At 38.6% G+C, this 20,420-nt stretch overlaps 1 protein-coding gene across 4 annotated transcripts in view; it reads right to left on the bottom strand.

Annotated features, from left to right (window-relative positions):
- USP45 (ubiquitin specific peptidase 45) overlaps window positions 1-20,420 on the bottom strand; it is a 55,664-nt gene that overhangs the window by 26,414 nt on the left and 8,830 nt on the right. For all 4 annotated transcript variants that reach the window (XM_068413604.1, XM_068413594.1, XM_068413618.1 and 1 more), the window contains 6 exons: window positions 18,922-19,091; window positions 17,216-17,319; window positions 16,606-16,706; window positions 7,299-7,444; window positions 5,939-6,034; window positions 3,751-3,881 (listed from right to left, as the gene is read on the bottom strand). In XM_068413604.1, coding sequence (XP_068269705.1) covers window positions 3,751-3,881; window positions 5,939-6,034; window positions 7,299-7,444; window positions 16,606-16,706; window positions 17,216-17,319; window positions 18,922-19,091 — 748 coding nt within the window. The remainder of the gene's footprint in view (window positions 1-3,750; window positions 3,882-5,938; window positions 6,035-7,298; window positions 7,445-16,605; window positions 16,707-17,215; window positions 17,320-18,921; window positions 19,092-20,420) is intronic.

Genomic DNA, 20,420 nt, shown 5'->3' with positions numbered 1-20,420 from the left:
TCTTCCACCAATAAAATTATCCAATCATAAAAAATAAAGGAAATAAAATGTATGTCCTCTTAATACATCAGTGTTGCATTAGTCACCAAGTCTCCAGATAAGTCAGAAGTCTGCAGTCCTGATATTCAGCATAGTGGAAAACCAACAGAAGGGCCCCGTAGCTATGCTCACAATCTGTCCTCGCAAAACATCTGACAGCTGCAACACTAACAAAATTAACAGTGGATGAATTAGTACCAGACGCTAAACAGTTGCTATAGAAAGACTCGTCCGTTTCTTTTCTTCTTCTCCCCTTCTTCAACCTGGCTACCCCACCACTTGATAAAATTAACTCTCGGTATAATTTTTTTGTTGTTACTTAATAAGAAAGCACCACAAATACCCTTTCATACACAAGATGATGAACTTCATGCTGTGATCTCCCTAGACTCTTAAAGACGCAGTTTGCCATTGAACGGACTGTGTCCCAGTTCTCTCACTGCTTTTGAGTGGGGAACGTGCATCCACTTGCAGAGTTTCTCACTTACAGGTTTTGGGATCCCACCTGGTGCCACGACAGAGCTGCAAATGAACAAGGCAGCGCCTGCTCCCTTTCTTTACAGGCTCTCTGCCCGTACCTATCTGTATTTCTATGTGCCTTTGCCCGCTCCTTTTTTGCCCACCCTTCCTTCCTTCCTTCCTTCCTTCCTTCCTTCCTTCCTTCCTTCCTTCCCTCCCTGCTTTCTTAGGTCTTCTTTCACTGAGCACTTTTAAATTTTTGAGTAAGGATGCCCAGTTCAAATGTGAGCATTCAAACTCATACTGCAACATCTGAAGCAGGTGGAGTCCTGAAGTCCTACAAGGGCATCAAAAAAAGCAACTCTGGACATCAAATTCAGAAGTGTTATTCCAGCACTGAACTGGAAATGAGGGCAAGTGTCAGGTGTTAAATTACACAGCTACCTTTACTACATCTTGCGTCAACTGATCCAACATGAAAATAGGTCACCATTCAGCTGGGAGATTAAAAAACATACAAACACCCAAACTCATCAATACCAATTTAATAAAAATTTGTATTTTATATATATAATCCAATTGTGTGATCAGGGAAAAGTAACATTTTTAAAGGATCAGCTACACATGTAAAATATGTTATTAGGAAATTGCTGTGTTACTAGGTCACTGAGTCTAACTCTTCATATCACAGACAAGTACATCCTATACTATCTGGACAATCTCCTTCATAAATTCTTTACTGAAGAAAGGTATGGTCATATACTGCAGATTGGGACTGAGACAGCAAGATCTGTGATGGGGAAAGAATTAAAAAAACAAAAATGAGGTTGCACCTGTAGACAGCAAACTTATATGTAAAATATATAAAACCAAAACATTATTATTAGAAGCCCTTCCCCATGCTCTTCTCCCCAGTAGTTCACTGACTTGTCTTTCTCTGACATATCTCTCTAAAATATGAACACTTTTTTTCAGTGTAGTTCTTCCTTTTACACATTTGCCCTGTCATCTCTTTAGGAAAGGTGCTGTTCGAACTTTACTTGTCAAGTAAAAAGAGTCTGTGCTAATGCATGTGAAGACCACAAGTAGCGCATGCCTTTAAGATTACTTTATTAACACGACTTCTTTGCAGGATTTGAAAAGCAGTTTACGGAGAATGCTACAGCAACACAGACTTCTTCCTAGCTGGGACTCCTGCGATCTCGCCATGCTCTCTCACTTTCATTTCAGCTTTGCTAAAGAGTAGAAAGCCAACTTTAAAAGATGAAAAAAGGCTTTGTAAAAATGGCATGACAGAACACCACATTCATACTGTTTAAGTTAATACATAGTAAACTTATCCAGTGCAAAGATAAAGATTTCCTGTTCTCCTACTTCCACCACTGCAGACTGCTGAATTTGCTGAAATTCTCCCTTTCTTCTTTCCTGCTTGCAATCACCATCAATAACAAAATAATCAAAAGACCAAAACCTTCTGTCATACCTGTGCAGTCATTTACTGCCCCTGAACTCCTAATTTCTTGCCAACAGGATGTGGCTGACACTTTTGTTATTGATACTAGAGCTAGTAAAGGATTTATATCTAAGTTATGTTCTGCAAGGCTAGCAAAAGTAAGAAGCAGGGATGAAGGCAAGAGATGGCAGAAGCTGACAGACACGTGTCTAAACAGCAAAAGTCTGCTGCCCCCATTAAAATATGTTTCAATTTTAGCTGGTAGTTAAAAGTATGTGCCCATCTTAAAGATTAAAAAAAAAAACAACAACAAAAAAAAGAACAACTAGATATCCAAGATTTAATACTGATATATTGTGTAACCATCACTTGAGGACTACACAAATACTAACACACACACACACACAGAGCAGATACAAAATAGCTATCACTTCAGAAATACAATGCCATCTGAAGTGCACTGCATCATGGTTATTTTACAGTAAGCTTGCTAAGGTAGGCTTCAAAACATGTTTTTTATCATCTTTCCCCTTCTGTCCTTAATACTCACAGAGAATAAACTACTATTCCTATTTAATCAATTCCCTTCCATTTCTCGACAAAATTTTTTTCTTATAATCACATTTTTGAGTCCAAAACACAAGGAGGAGTGAGTAAACAACATATTTTTCTTCCCTATACATTTTTCTTCCAGATAGATAATGCTGAACAGAGAACACTGCTGTTTGACTCAAAATCACTATAAGGACACTTTATACACATTTCCTTTTACAGCTCAAAAGGATCAAAAGGAAGTCAGGTACAATATAAAAATTATAATATTAAGTTTCTGAAGTTGGATTTTGAGGATAAAGAGAAAGTAATAACTGAATTATTTATCAGAATTAAATTGTCCCTGCTCCAGTGTGAAAGCTTTTGTTTCTTTATACCATATTTTAAACCCATGCTTGCACAGTGAGGTTGCCCTGGAACGCCATGGTAGGAGGCTTTAACTTTCCTCCTAACTCTCTTGCTGCAGAACGCTTACAATTCCATACAATAATATTGTAGCAAATAAATTAACATGCATTATTAATCTTTTTAACGGTGAGATTCAGCTATATCATCCTCCAGTTACTCTGCTTCTACAGCTTCTTTTACTTGTAAAGTCAATATTTAAATATTTGTATCAACTTTTAAATAGGTCTTCTACAGGTGTTTTAAAAAGCAAAGATTGTTTGCATCACTATTGAAGGCACCTACAAAGCACCACTGTAAACATTTTCCATGCCAAGAAACAGGAGTTTCTTTAGGGCTTGTAAGCTCTTTGCAATCTGGAGCCATATGCCATTTCAGTACTGCTTCAAGTCCTCACTTGTTAGACCCTTTTTAATTTTGAATTGATGCCAAGGTCAGACATCATAGCAGAGGTTTCCCATTTAAAAGTTTACCTTTTTTTTTCCAAAATACCTCTATACCCTTTGCAGTATTAGCAGGTTTATGCTAATATACAACAAAACCCGAAAGGCAATTCTATTTTCTTCAGTTTTACTATGCCCTCTTCTGCTCCCTCACATTCAATTCAAAGCCCATTGAAAGTTAGTGGTTATGGACTGGGCCATACATTTCACAAAGAGCAGGTAAAACCCTAGAGAGCAACAAAGAACCCTGCAACTTTAAAACATGAAGAAGACATTTTCTAGACTGCCTGGTAAAAATCTAACGGCACCTTAGAAAGGACAACAGACACGGCACACTGAGAAACATATCACTGGAAATTAAAAATACATAAATAAGGAAAATATACTGACAGTACGTACTTTTGACAAAGCTGGCTGAACAGCACTTTGGGAGAAAGAGGACCTTTTCCAGCCTCCCTCATGCTGTGAAGGAACAAGAACATCGCTGAAGTCAAGGGTCCCGGGCTGGAGAGGTTTACCACCAAAGGATCCTTCAAAGCAAGGGTAAATTGCACATCAGATTTCAAAGTTAATGACACAGGAGACTTATTTCAAGTTAGTACATTTATGACAAAGAACAATGTACCTTTCAGTCTTAAGAGTGTTTTGGGTTTTTTTTAAAATGTTGATGTCACCCACATGATTGAAATAGTTGAAGAGAAAGCTTATTATTTAAGCAGTAATAGTTGCAGAACGAAAACAATTCTTGTTGAGCAAATCAGCGGGTAATAAATAGTTTTGGAAACAGACATGTCAATGAGCCAGTCTGATTCTCACAAAAACAGGCTACCTCCTGCATTACCTGCTTTACTCTTACTCCCACGTGCACTGAAATTCAGTTGGAGAGACAATGCGGGTGACCTCCTCCGTGGGACAGCATAAGACAGAGCTCAGTGGCACTCTGTCTACTCAGCCTTAGGGAAGTGGTGACCAGTTTCTCTGACCTGTGAGCTGCACACCGAAATTTCCACACATCTGACAGCCACAGAACCATACCCTATTCCTCCAGGAACAAGGCACCGGGAAGGCACCAGCAGTGGTTTGCAGCAGGCGCTGACAGCAGGCCCCAGAGGTCCGCTGTGGTGGTGGGGGACAGGCACAGAGTGCATCCCGCCAGCAGCCACCCAAGCCAGTCTTAGAGCAGGAGACACTCCTGCACTGCTTACATGTCACGTGCATCTAAATGGCCACAGATCACCAGCTCTCTCTAACACGCTCCCAGGATCATACATGACCACAGTGCTTCCTACTAGCTGACCTGACTCTCACAAAAACAAATTACAACAGCCGGACAAACAATTAGAGAGGCTGCCTTGTCCAGAAAGCAGATTCACACAAAACATAAGAACTATGGATACACACAAATATATTTGCATTATAAAAACTACCAAAAGGTGGAAAAATGCCCTTTACCAAGCAGGAAGCTGGGAGCTTCTACATTACTATTAGACTACTGCAGCCCTCTAATCCTGTGTTGACATACAAAGACCAGAAAATACAGTCTTTGCTCCAAAGATCGTATTTACATTGTAAGCATTGTCATTAAACAAAAAATAAATCTTTCAACCTTATGGCTGTGCAAGTTTCACATCAAGCATAAGCCAATGTACCACCGGCTTTCTAAGCCTCCAGGCACAAACAAGCTCCAGATCTCAGTTGTGGCTCAGGAATAACTTAGTGAAACATGTTGCTGCTCAGAACTGCCACTGGAGGTAACAAAGACAGCAATGCAGTGAATTTCACACTATTCTTGCCTGGAGAAGCTATGAACATCACCAACAGCAGCATACAGAAATCTTGATCATTGCACAGGTATCTGAAATAGAATCTCACCCCTCAACCCTCACTGCCACCAGAAAGCTCCCAGCGAACACCAGAAAAAAAAAAAAGAAAAAAAAGAATAAAAAATCCTCTGTAAACTGCTTTCTTTAGCTAGCAGAGGGAAAGGGGTATTATCATTATTGCCAACGACGTATTATGAAAACCCAAGTTTCTCTAAGACATGACCAGGAACAGCAGCATATTCTTTTGACAGCAACCACAGGAGTATCTTTCCCACATGCCTGCAATGAGCTTGAGAACAAGAAATTTGGTCCTCATTGAAATTTTGCTTCTCTCAGTTTAATCCTCTGGCCCGGGAAGCAGGTAATAAATTTTACAAGCCTTATCGATGAAAGGCTGGGACAGACTGGAATAAAATACTTCATGAACACTTTCTAGAGCCAAATATACTATTTCCTGTATCATACATTCAAACCGAAGAAATGAAACAGGAAACAAAAAGTAAGCCAGCCATTTTCTTAGGTAAGGCATTATTTGCTACTTCAATGTCACAAAATGTCAAAGGAAGCGATTATTCCTCCTCCTCCAGGGCTGAATAACTAGTTTGGTAAAAGGAGTGAGTTCACAGATATCATAAACCGGCTAAACAATCAAAAGGCAAAAAGAAACAGGAGAGTAAGAGTGTGTCTTTAATGGAGATGCACTTTCCCATCCTCCAGCCTCTTCCCACATTTCCCAAAATTTTTATTTCTCACTGTATACTTACCAATTGGGAGTCTGAAGTATGACAGATTTTTAACTTTGTTCCTTTCTCCTTCATCTCATACATCAGTTCATTTAGTATGTGAGTCTGTGCCAAGTTCTTAAAGAAAAAAAATAAACCCAAGAAACACACGCTGATCTTTCAACTATACATTTTTCTTTAGTTATGAATTCTAACTTCACGGATAGAAAAAAATAGATATATTTTATAATGTACAACTGAGGTTTAAATCAGACCACTAGAAAAAGGAGGTATTGCCCTTATAGGAGCCAAGATCATTGATCTTAAACTGTTTCTAAAATTGTATCCACTTCTGTTTCTGTAATTCCAAAATAGTTTCCTAGTAATAACTTTGTTATTTTTGTTGAAAAACAAGATTCTTTTTTTTTTTATGGTGAGGACATTATTATCAGAAAACATTTATTTCTTTAAACTCTGTAGCCCCCCTCATCATGCCCCAATAAGCACAAGGGCTTTGGCACAGTGAAAAGCATCACATCTCTGAATTTAAGAGAGAAATTACATCTCAGCTTTGTTTCTTTATTTTTCGTTAACTTTGACTGCAAATCACTTAGGTTTCTACAATGCCCTAATTATGGACAGAGAACAATTTGCAGTAATTCTACTCCTTACAAATTTACTATTTGTTGGCTGAGTTTTGTAATCACCACCATAAACACAAGGTAAAGACGGCCAGTTCAGCACACCTTCACAGCAGTTTTCTCTCATTTGCTCACTCCTATCTGCAGACATACAGACGTCTCCCCTCACCTGACAACCAATCAGATGCTCCAACATAAAACCCGCTAAGGCTGCTGCTTTTTTTAGGATGCTGGATTAGTTGTACACTCAACATCAATAAAAGTGCACTGGTATAGCTCATTCCTTTTATTCTGGTCAGAAAAAAAACCCCATAATCAATAAAAGTAGTTTTGTAACTGCATCCATTATAAGGGCTTAAAATCATTACAACACACTGTGCAGATATTTACATTATGCATAAAGTACCACTTTTCACACCCACCAGTATGGTAAATACTGTGCATTACTCATGACTGCCTAATGCTGAACTACAAATAAAACCATATGCTAGAGTACAACCCACACACATATGCAGCGTGTAAAACACTTGACATTTTCATTTATCTCATTACTGTGAAAAATGCTACTGATCCAGGAACTCTTTTTTGTTATAACAGGAAATACTGCTCGGATAGCAAGGAGCGAAAAGAATTTGAAAAGGACCTTCAAAAGCAGAATAAAGACTGGTAACAGTCAGAACTTTTTCTGAAGTCCACCGTTTGTACAGATTAATTATTTCTGAAATCTATGAAGAGAAAGCTGTGCGATCTTTCCATCTTACCTGCATGACAGCATTAAAAAAGCACGTATTTCCTAAATTATTTATTCCTTTGACTGGAACAGATGCACCATTACCAGAACTTTTTCCTTTCAGTATTTCACTTGTTTCACTGTTTTCGTCACGGAGTCGTATGATTTTTGATGAACCTATAATTAAACTGTAGATTAACATTACTATATAATTGCATAGTTTAATCAATTCAGTCCTTCCATGGATTACATTTATCATTTTCAACATATGCGGAAAGATACCTTGATGGTACTCTAAGATGCTTTATGTAATCTTTAAAAAAAAAGATATATCAGCAGTTAAACCCCTGGGAAAAAAAATTCCCCCCCCCTAACAACTACATATATCCAACAAAACCTTCCACAATAATCACACTGTCTCATAAGACTGTATTTTCTTCAATTACCCAAGCAATAACTGAAGTAAAACGCGCTCTGTTACTTTATTAATAATAGGCAGTTAGGACGTACATCCATTAGACACACTAGAAACACCACACAGAGGCTCCTTTGGATGTGTTTGAAGAGAGGTAACCGAAAGTTACCACCTGAATGCTGCCAAGTCTTTATCAATTATCCCACTCCGTTTGAATTGCCCTGTACAACTCGGTCAATGGCTGAATCGGAGTTGCTATCAGTTTCCCCAAATGCTACATTTTCTCCTCCACCCACCTCCCTTTGTCACAGGCTGAGGAATTGCTAACTCAACCCAAATGCATACAATGCTGCTGTTTTAATTTTATACAACAAAAATTTGATAAAACTGCAATGGAATATGCTACCAGTGTATTTCCTTATTTCCCTTATTATTAAAATAGATGAGGGGCAGCAAAGTTAGACAGTCATTAACTTGTAGCCTAGAGGCAGTGGAAAGACTTGAGATAACAATATTTAGCCTTGAATTCTACTAGCAACTTTCATATTGTCATGGTTGCAGGACTAAATATGAACATTACTGACATCTGCAGTGTCTTAAATATTGATTAACAATGCATGTCAATGTAAACGAGTTATGGACTTAATAGATGCCAAGAACTGTGATGCTGCAACCTCTGTCTTGACATATGAATTCATATATTTGTTCTAATGAGTTTCACATTGAAGTCTCATTAAAGTGTTCTTGAGAAATAACTAACAGACCTATTTACGTTAATGAAATGCTCATGCCAAAAGGTTCTTTTATGTACACTCCTACATAGTTTCTTGCTTAGAAGATGAAAAAATATAATTAAATAAAGAAGAAGTCATTAAAATATCTGTTGTATTTGGCAACAAGCTTCTGATGCAGTTTGTCTGTACCCTATAGTGCCATCAAGGCATAATTATTTTTCCAAATTGTATCAGAGTTCGTCAAAATGCAGTTAGAGGTGCTTTGCTGTTTAAAACCATGTTTAAATGTTCTTGGTAATACTGCTTACACAGCTTTAAAATATTCTCCTTTCCACTCGTGTGGAAAATTAAGACAGTACAAGGGCAAAGTAAGAGACCAAGTTCTCCTTGAAAAAGAAGACAAAGTGGTTTTGAACCTAACGAATGACAAACAGCTTGGGAGCTGCTCACACCCTGCAACAGTCACTGTTTTATGGGCCACGCGCAGCAACGCCTTTTAATCGACACGCTTACAAGGGGCACGCGACAGTGTCTGAGACTCGTCCACCCACGCAGAGCTCCACAAGAACCTTAGCAGGAGAATGGGAGTTCCAAGTGTCTGCAACTCGAAGGCACTGCCCACTCTCAGAAATTTAATAATATAAGTAGAGACTTCTTCCCCTCAGAAAAGTGTGCCATAGAGAGAAATGCTGGGGAGAAGAGATGGTTAAACAGGAAAAAAAAAGAAAAAAAAAAGCCAAAATTGTGTAAATAATTTGTGTATTAGTATACCACAGTTGTTGCATTTATCCATCGGCATTCAAAAACATCTGGGACAGCATCTTAAGGTAAACAATGTTCACAAGGCCATCTGGACAAAACTGCAGGCAAAAATTAAAGCATAAGCATATGGAAAAGCAGATTTTTCTCTTCCCTTTAGCAGTACAGGATGACAAATGTCAAACCTAGATCTGTCCACGCTTCACTGTGCTATGCTTTGCAGCACCACCTGGCTCTCCTTGCACAGCCACCAAATATGGACAGCACTGCCACAGCGGACCATATCTGCAGGGCAAACTCGATAAAAGCATTTCACTTCATGGTTAAATGGCAGCTTCACACAAGTAGCAAGGTTCCATTTGCTGAACCTTACATATAAATTATTTAAGGGGGGAAAACAAAGCCGAAGCATCCAGCTTTGTGACAGGAGCTGGATGAATATGCAATTATAAAACACAATAAATGAGAACCAGACATCCGATTGCCACAAAGCTGGATAATTAGTACAGGGATAAGGAGAAGTAGTAGTAAATTAAGAAAAGGCCTGTATGTTGTTACTGAAGTCTCGGAACCTACTTTCATTCATAAGATTTTAATTACTGCCTCTTGATTTTTTAATATTTTACAAACACAATCCACGTGACATTTCACTAGTTTTTTGTATCTGTGAAAAAGTCTTGACAGGAAAGTGTTGCTTTGCCATTACAAACATTATCTGATGCCTCGCTTATTCCACACAGATATGTTTAAGGACATATACAGGGCCAGAGGAGGGAGAGCAGTTTTAAATTTAACTCTACTCAGTGTCCCCAGCTCAGTGATAAATGACAGACAGGCCTGAAGCTGAATGTTTAGTTGACATGTGAAGAGTTGGTCAGTCTTAATAGAAGATGCTGGTAATGACTGTGATAGCTAATACTTCTACAGATTGAGGCTGGAGGGTCCTTCTGCAAGATTAACCCAAGGCTACAAGCATGTTATTAATCAAAAGGCTAATATGTAATTTTTTAAAGTGAATTTGCACTGAACTGTTCCATAGACTATTACTGACACAATCTTGCAATCCTTTAATGTTTTAACAGGCATGCTTTTGGATATGAAAAGTGACTTTCATGCCAGTATAGACACAACAAGGACCCCAGCAGAAGGATTCCACTGAAATGTCTGTCATGTGCTGCTGCCCACAAGGGCCTTCAGCTCTCGGCCAAACAGTGTTTTGAGAAAAGAACTACTCCAAGCCACCCGGCTGCATGCAGTAATACCTGTTACAAAGGTCCTCGTTAATGTTAACAAGAGCAAGGCAGGTGAAAAGCGCAAAAGTAATTAAATTCATAGATTGATTTCTGTCTGTACTTCACTGTTACATCTTTTAGAGAGTTGACATGGTGCCCCTCAACCTCTCTGCGCTTCTCAAGCACTGTGAACATCAGCCCCATGCGGGCCTGTCCCTCCACAGCAGGGACAGCATATCCAACTGTGACTGTTTTGGGGCTCACACATTCAGACTCCACCTCTCTGTCAGACTCCCTCTGCAGTTTTGTTGCAGAGGTGGCCTTTCTAATCCCGTCACACAGGGGAAACCCTCACCCAAGTTGTGCCTCGACCACCACAACCTCCTTTTCCCTCAAGAAAGCCCATCTGGCTGCAGAGACACCCTACCGGAGCACTCTGACAAAACTCATTGCCCCGCTCTCCACCCAACTCATCACACCCTACTGACCAGCTCTTCCCTGCCACCAGGTCAGTGCCTGCCTCTGGTCCCACCATGACATTCACCTCCAGCGCTCACTCCTTCAGCTCTCAGACAGCTGCATTTGTGCTAAGGCACAGCCTTTGCGTTCAGCAAAGCTTCCCGGTGTCACCCTGCTCTCCCCCATGCTGGCAACCCCCCTTCCCACCAGACCCAGAGGAAAGAAGACAGCAGTCAGAGACTGCTCCTCTGCTACAGCTCTTGCTTGCAACGCACTCTTCTCTTGTCCCTCTTTTCTTCAGCTTTTTTTAACCTACTTCTGCTCACCTGTAGTCTTGTCTCGAAAGCTCTCTGGAGGCAGGGAACATCGTTTTGTCCCACATGTGCACTGCACGGGCCTCATGGGTATGTGACTGAGATTCCTAAGCCCAATGTTGACATAGACAATGATTCAAGTCCATGAATCAGAGCAAGTCACCAGACCAGGTGTATAAACACACATGGTGCTGACACATCCTCTTGCAAAAGACGTTCAGAGAACTTATCGCAGATTTCCTATCAATTTGTTTTGCCAGTATTCCAAACATTTGCAGCGGACTTGGACTTCTGTACCACCCTTGCTGAAACTGAGCTGTGCCTGGGGGTGCAGATGGTATGCAAGCAAAAAGATAAATGACATCCAATTTATCTTTCATCCAGGGGAGTAAGCGTTTTTGCTCATCTTTTCAATGCAATTTTTTTTTTTTAAATCAAAAATGAGGGTTCCAGGAACATGCACTTTTATTCCAAGGTCAAGCCTTTTCTATTGAATATGACTCTGGTACTTCAGCTGAAGGTCTTCACAGTAAAAGCAAGGCTAATAGATTGCCTTTCTTTTACCAAGTTCTCATCATGCTGTATTATGAAATGCTACTACATTGTCTGGCACTCCTTTTTTATTTAAAAAAATTAATTTTTTTTTTCAACACTGTACAACAATGAGAATGTAACCCTTAGAAAAACAGCACAGTTCTCTTCCGAATTGGTCACTAGCTTTACGTTTTAAAAGCCCAATTTCTCTTGCAGTGTTACAATCCTACCAAATTAAAGATTACAAACTGCAATTTTATTTCTCTGATTCTGCCAGAATGTTATAAACTAAAAAACACGACTGCACAGTGTGAAAAAGCAAGATATTCATGCACCAGTTTTGATCCCCTATGCTCAGATGACTTGTGCTACACCTCACAAGTAAATAAGTATGTGGACAGGAAAGGGAAGAACACGTGCATAAAAATGACAGAACGTCTAAAAAATTTGTTGCCAATGATTCAGTTTTCATTTGTTTGCAATGTGTATAATTAACAGTAGCCCTGAACAAGTAAGTAAACTTGAAAGAAAATTTATGACCGACAACAGAAATCTCTTTTTGCTGAAGAGTCTCTCAGATTTGGAGAATCAACATATTCTGCTTTTTTTTGCTAGTTGATTTTCTTTTTAAGTAGATAGAATGGCCTTACACGACTTCAAGCTCCAAACTACATGTAGTGAAAATCAGTTATGAAAAAAATATAAATTTTTTCAGTGTGATCCTTTGTCAACTGCTAATATCCAGATGAATGCAAATCTGAAAAGTTATTCATCATACTATTTTTTTTCCATACAAGTTAACACCTATTACTTGTACTGTAAAATTATGTATTTTTTAATCTTTGTTTTACAACAGTTATATCCATTAAAATAGAAATCAAATTTCTAACTTTCACTTATTGGCAAATCTGGGCAGCTGAACTTACTAGCAAAATCTCATTCATCTGCTTGACCTTCCCAACAATAAATTTAACTACAAAATTTGAGAATAAATATTCTTCCTTCCCATTCTATTGCCACACAAACCAATTTAATTAACTGCTTTATAAAAAAAATTGAGTATGCAATCTTATGTCTCCACCGATGTCTAATTTGGCTTTTGTAAAGGAAAATACGCACAATATTCACTTTTAAGACTGCAAAACAATTTATTTTCTCCAGCAAATGAGCAGACACGCAGATCGCAATGTCTCTGCATGGTTTCTGTGTACTACATGTGCATTATGTCCATGTGAAGCTCACAAGTGTGCCACATGGACAATACTGCACCTGCCTTTCTGTGAAAATCATCATGGCCTGCTAACCCTTTCCACAAAACACATTTCTGGGTGGTACACCCTAGAAAGCAATCTTGCTTTATTCTTCCATCTTGTGCCCAACATGACCTCTTAACCAGACTCCTCAAAAAAAAAGAAAAGGCGAAAAAAAAAAATAAAAGCAGGCATTGCTGGGTACAACAAACCATAGGATCAGATGCGAAAATCACACAGCTGCAAGCATTCTTTTGGGAACCCAGCACTGGGATTTATCTCAATCGCTTAATGTAATTACAAAAGTCAGTCATGTAGTAGTAATGTAATTTGCACATTTTTACAGCTGAAGTGAAGTTGAATCTTTATGAGAGGCCGAGTGAAAAGCAGGGATCCTGCTGCCACGCTATTCCACCACATTAGTACCAAATGACAAGCATTTTGCTTTTGTTTATTTTCCAAGATGCATTAATTAGGAAATCTATATAACCCTCCCTGACATGTTTACGCTGATTATTTTACCTTTAAAAGACTCCTGCACTTTTGAAAACCAAAAAAAACCCTAGCAGCCCTCATCTGTTACTTATATTTCTGTTCATACTGCATTTATGCAGAAATTTCTACACAATGCTATTTGAATTTTAATGACACACCATGCTAACCAGTTGTTTCAACAGAAAGAAATCTAGACATAAGATGAACTGTTGTTGCAGCGCCACATTCTAATATGAAAATTAAGTGTCTTCGCTTTGGCTGCTTTTTTAGGAAGAAACAGAGAAGCAATGGGAAAAAAGCACAAGATAGATTTTTTAAGCGGGAAATATGAATTATTAATTGTCAATTTTACACTACTTGTTTCTTATAAGTTATTTTTCATTTATTTAAAATTAGTTTATTTTTATAATGGCTGAATATACAGAATGAATTTTAAAAAATCTAAGTCAACTAATAATTTAAAGGATGACAGTTATACTGAAAATATCACTGTAACATGAAATAAAATGCTACACTTAAACAAAAGATAAGTTGTCAATAGTAGAGTTAATTTTCACTGTTATACTTTGTGTCCTTTGTGTTCTAGACAACAGCATGAATTGCATTTCAATTTCAGATTTTATTTTTGAAAAATCCTTATGGGCAGTCTAATTTAAAGAAAAGAAAAAAATCATACTTAAGTCACATTTGTTTAGGGGAAATACCAAGTGTGTCAGCCCAAGTATTTGACATAAAATAGAAAAGGCATTGCTGTTACATTTATCAAAGCGAAACAAGAATGCCAGCTCTGCGTGGGAATTCCCTCTCACACGTACCACTTATTGATCAATACACGGCTCCTTCCCAGCCCCTTATAGAGAGAAGCCTGGCCCAAAGCAACAAAGCATGCCAGGCAAACAGCTTTTTCCTCTTCTCCTTGCCACTTAAGAAAACCCAACAAATCATCTTTGCGCCAACGTTCCTAGAGCACTCAAGAATGGGATCCAAACTGCTCAGCACAGCCATATTCTCTGCCACGTACAGAGGGTCGCTGACTTCCAGCTCTAAAACATTACTGGAAATACACACACGCGCTCGCTTCTTGCGTGAAAACAGGCTTGCACGGGAGCCTTAGCCCCTTCCCGGCACAGAGCAGGAGACGCGACTGCCCTGCAGGAGCAACCTCCATGCTGAGACCTCTGGTTGTCGCAGGGGCCACCCTGCAAGGCATGGGCATGACTTCCTGAGCTTTGAAGGACGCTGGCGTGTCTGTTCCCTCACTCAAAACTAGGCACCTGCATGAATTTGAAGGATGAAGCGTAACCGTGCAGACTGGTAACACGTGGTCCAAGTGGCTGGGAAAGTGGACCCCTCAGCCTGTCACTGATTTAAAACTGCCCTGCACCTCCCACCGCCTTGCAGGAGGACCCTTGCGCTGCTGACAACACGCAGCTCGCCTGACATCACCATTGGTACCTGACTCTACCTTTTACACCACTGCCATGAACCTCCTTTTCCAAGGCATCAAAGCAAGCAGGGCCAACTCAACACACTGCTACCACAAAACACACACCTGCAGACTGAAGCTGGATGATAACTAGCTCTTCATTTCAATGCCTGGTTTCAGAAACTGAAGGGAAAACTGGTTTAAATAAAAGAGGAAAAAAAAAATGCTTATGCCCTCAACAGAAACAATACAATTTTGTTTCCAGTTATATCAGGCAAATACTTAAATGAAATATATGCATTTTCAAAACAGAGTATGAAAATGAAACACAAATACATACATAGCAGAAACATATTCTGCCCTGCTCTGCTATAAACACCTGATTTTTAAGAAATTCTGGGCCTAATTTAAGCTTACTTCTCCTGAGTTAGCTTGGAACTTCAGTTGCTTAATTTAAGACATTTCACAGAAAACTTCTAAGCACCATACTCTGAAAACTTTAGATATTTTGAAGTTTCACAAATTAAGAATCTAAACCATGAAGCACACAGTCGTATCGCTCTGAAAGCCTTATCCAGCACTACAAAAATGGAATGAAATTGTTTCCATTAAATTAACTGAAACAAACACTACAGCATTTTCATCTGCAAGCAAGCTGCAAGACCCATTTATTACACTGAAGCTGTGAACAAAAGTGAAATCGCATACCGTATATTCATTGCTCCAAGCGAAAAGATGCAAAAAGCAGCAATTTATTACAATTGAATAATTTAACGTACAACTTGTGACTAGATCAAAATATAAAACATGCATTTCTGAGTGGTCCTTCATTTTTTTACCCTCACAAAATATGTAACACCTCTTAAAACTAGTAGGATTTACGCACGTCCAGCTAGAGAAATACCTAGTCTAATTCAGTAAGGCAACCCTTTTCCATTCTTACTTCTAACCAGTTGATTATCTCTGCTAAAAACTGCAACCAAGTGTTTTAAAAGTTTACTTAAGCTGTTTTTTGTGAATAAAATCTGGAATCCAACGCACTAAGTCACAAGCTAGAAATGCTGCCAACTGTGTTACAGTAGGGATGAATAACATCAACATTTATCAAGAGTGGAGAGTTGAGACCATAGATACAAGTTTCATCTACTATTACATATATAGAGAAGTAGGCTCCTAACATAAGAAAATAATTTAATACTATTTTCTGTTAATAGAAATGAGTGTTCTATCAATTAAAACCCAGTAACACAAATGAACAGAAAGCATTACATACAACAACAGAGTACCAGAAAATCCACTTAAAAAAATTTAATTAACTGTGGAAAACAAATTGAAATCAGAAAAATTTTAAGATGTGACATATCCACACCAGGAAAATTCAATTCATTTATGCTTCTACATCGTTTTTGTGCATTAATTTATATGGCATCTTATTTAAGGTAACATCTTCTCTACAATAAACTTTCTTCATTAAAGACAAAATTTGGAAAAACTGTCCTACGGTGCCCAAAATATTTTTAAAATGTAATCATACTGTAGAAAAAAAATAAAACTATGTTTTGACAGGCATTACTTGCCCAAGTAATTACAAATTGCATTATACTTGCATCATATGTAATTTTTCAATCGTATGTTTAACATGACTCAAAATTTGAAATGCCCATTTTTAAAGACAGTACAGTACAGATGTGTCCAGATAAAACTACTTGTGTAAACTTACTTGGGTCAGCCCTGGAACCATGTTTTTGAAGAAAGTCAACTATCTGAGCCAAAACCTTTTTGTTGCAATGTGTTGACAGCTCTTCATCACATTCATAACACCTAACCAAAAGAAGAAATGAACTGGATTTCAGGATATTTGAATGCACCTCCCAACTCTAACAAACTTCTCAAACAACTTTACACAAATTACTTCAGTTCTAGGTTTCAATTTTTCATACTAAAAAGAGGAATAAAATTGAATTCTCTCATCCCATATATGCTCTTCTATAGATCAGCCCCAATTCACTGCGATATTTAGAGATTTAAATAATCCCAGTTTATGGTCTTGCAAATAACCACATAGAAACAAGCAGGAATGACAAACTCCTATAACCAGCCAACTCTCTACAGAACACAACGGACTCAAACTTCTACCTTAGTACTGATTTGTGACCCCTCTGAGAGTCCTAAGGACAAACTAATCTTCTCTCCAGAAAGTCTGTCTTTCCTCTATATAAAGTATTCATTTCATCTGTCAGAATCATTCTTTATCATGAGAAGACACTGCTTTAAGTTATGAGTAGTCCTTATATACAAGCATGCACAAACACCTGCATACTCATTCTTACCATATGATCCATGTGCTGAGGTTGATAACGATGCAATGAGGTTCTGTGCGTGCTGTCTGGAAGTGTTTCAGAGAATGTTGGCCTTCTGAGTTCTTACTACATCCCTAAAAACACAAACATCAAGACAGTAAGGGGGAAAAAGGGAAGTAGGAAAAGATCGTATCATTAGTAAATAAACTGCAAAAACTTTACTTTTCAAAATTAGACAGAAAGCTATAGTGCCCTAAATACTTATTTAGCATTCTCAAAGATTGAGAGGCTTTAACATTCTTTATAACCCAGTATTATAAAGATATCAATTAACTTTTTTTTTCTCAAATGAACACATTTTCTTTTTACTAATAAATGAAAATCAATGACTACACAAAACCAAAATCTCATCTTGTCTACTTGGAAAAATCAGTTAAAAGTATAGAAAATTACTAAGTTTGTTTTAACTTAATAGAAATAATTCCTAGCTTTTGAATAAGTATCAATAGACAGTAAATTATGCCATTCACAAAAGTAAGAATTATCTAAAAAAAAAAGTTAATTAAATGAGTATGTAGCATATTTGGTCTACAGAATATCAAGGAAATGACAGCATAAGTAACCCTCACTGCTAAAGAATGCCAAATGCATTCCAGACAGCAAAAGGCACATAAATTGGTTTTGTAACAAAAAGCTACTCAGAACACACCATTTATGTACAGCAACTTCGAGAGAAAGCATTGGCAATTTTTCAAGTATCTACACAGTGGGACTTAGAAGATTCGGGACTGGTCTCTGAATGAGGCATGAGTTTTGGAGGCTATTAACAGCATAAACAGGAAAAAAACACACAGATTTAACTCCTTTTAAAAGCCCTCCTTAACTACAAAATTCCAGAGACAAGCTGTATGAGTCCTCCTCATATCTAATTAACTATCTTCTGAGGCCTGCTAATAGCATGTTTCTTTGCAAAATTAAATCTGTTCAGATAATACTGGTAGGAGCTGGCTTCTGTCCTTACTACAGCAAGACCTATCAAAAGCCTAAGAAAATTGTGAAATGCTTTGTTCGGGCAACTATTAGCTGAACCAAGCGTGACATTGTCTGTAAACTGATTTTTTCTGTATCAGGCTTTACTTTACTCACAGGACAGAAACCTGCAGAAGCCCTTAGGGTCAGGACCTGCCACTTTAAACTTGGAGGCCACGATTTGACATTATAACTGATCCAATCTAATGGCTAGCTGCCACAAAAAGCAGCATTCTCACTCTGGCACAGTCCTTTCTCCCTGGTTTCAATCAAATCTAGCAATTGTGTGTCCATAGTGTAATTTGATTCAGCAATATACATATCCATTTTTTCATTCATTTTTATTTGCAGGATCTTCTGCCAGATGAGCCACCTGAACAGACGCATTTTGCAACCACATAGTTCGTGGAGCCAATTCTCCATAAGTGGCACATAGATGAAGAACAGAGAAAAGGCAGGACCATCACTTACTGCTTGTGATGCCAAACCCCACCGTAACACATAAAGGTAACCCAAAACACTGCCAAAATCTGGACAAGAATGTAAGGCCACATCCCACTCCGCTGAAGAGGCTGAAGCATGGACTTTCACAACTAAGCACTTATGTCACACTGTTTCACTGAAGGTATGCCAAACTTCTATTACCGGTCACATCCTTTAGAAAATCAGGGCCCATCCACCTCCGTAAACTTCCAACGTATGCTTACCTGAGAGCCACATTTGAGACAGAGCCATATGTCCGAAGGTGCCACAGGCTCACCGTCACTCATCCGCCTTTCCTTCAGACATTCTGCACATATTGACCAGACACTCTGAGCTACTGCTCTCTTCACATGATGCACGTCCACTGCTTGGCTCACGTGCTGGCAGGTTAAGCCTGGAGAAAATGACACATATACTCACTTTCATCCACTACAAATAATAGTTATGAGAGAAGAGCAGAATCTTCAACAAGTTCAGCATTAGGAAAAAAACGGCCAAGAACTAAAATAGAAAAAATCAGCCAGCTGCTCCCCATATACTGAATTTTATGAAGGATCTATTTCGGTCTTTCTATAACGAAAATCCTTTTTAAGTCAATAAATGCCACCTCTTAAAAACAGACAAGCTACTTTGTACAAAAGTACGAGTACTTTTGTACAAACTTAATTTCCCTGTTTTTTTTGTTGTTTGGTTGGGGTTTTTTTGTCAACAGTAAAATACTACATAAATCTATTTTTTGTCTATAACAACACATGCAGTTATCTCCTTTCCTATCCATAAAGAACGACTTCCAAATACCCATCCATCTGTACTACAACTGCCTGTTCTGAACATGAATACCAAACACTGTTCTTCTCTGTCATACTTTCTGCAGAAATTCCACTATAACAATACAGATTAAGCTAGGTTTGAAGGGACCTCTGAAGGCCATCTTGTCCAAACCCTCATTCAAAGCAGAGTCAGATAAAAATTTTGATCTGGTTGCTGACAACTTTGTTTAGCTGAGTGTTGAATATCTTCAAGGACAGAGGTTTCACCACCTCACCAGAAAATCAGTTTTTTGTATCACCATCCTCATAGTGAAAATAAAATACATTTCCTCATACCTAGCCAAATTTTCCTTGCCCTAACTTCTGTCTCTTGTCTTTAGTCCTTTCATTATGGAACTCCTAGAAGACTCTGGCTGTGCCTTCTCTATAACCACCTATCAGGCAGTCAAATAAACTATACTTGCACTCCTTTGGCTAAACAAACCAATTCCCTTCAGCCCCTCTTCATGCATCATGTCCTCTGTCTCCTTAACCATGTGGAGGGGGTGACCCATTGCTGGACTCCCTCTGACAAGTTCACATCTTTCTTGTAACAGGGAGCCCACAACTGGACACAGTACTCCAGATGAAGTCTCACAAGTGCTGAAAAGATGGGAAGAATCACGTACCTTGACCTGCACTCTAGTTAATACAGTCCAGCATGTAGGAAGCACAAGCCACACGGCTTGTGTACTAGGACCTTGCAAAGCTGCTTTCGAGCCATTGATTCCCACCCTGTAATTGCATGTGGTTATTTTGGCCCAGGTGCCAGACTCTCCACTTGCCTTTGTTGAACTCCGTGAAGTTTCTGCCAGCCCATTTCTCCAGCCGGTCTAGGTGACTCTGAATGGCAGACCTACCCTCTAGCATATCAACTGCTCTCCCCAATTTGTTGTCATGAAGATGACAGAGCA

The sequence above is a fragment of the Nyctibius grandis genome, chromosome 1 (assembly GCF_013368605.1).
Source record: "Nyctibius grandis isolate bNycGra1 chromosome 1, bNycGra1.pri, whole genome shotgun sequence".
Lineage (NCBI taxonomy): Eukaryota > Metazoa > Chordata > Aves > Nyctibiiformes > Nyctibiidae > Nyctibius > Nyctibius grandis.
This window is presented reverse-complemented; position numbering and strand designations above follow the sequence as displayed.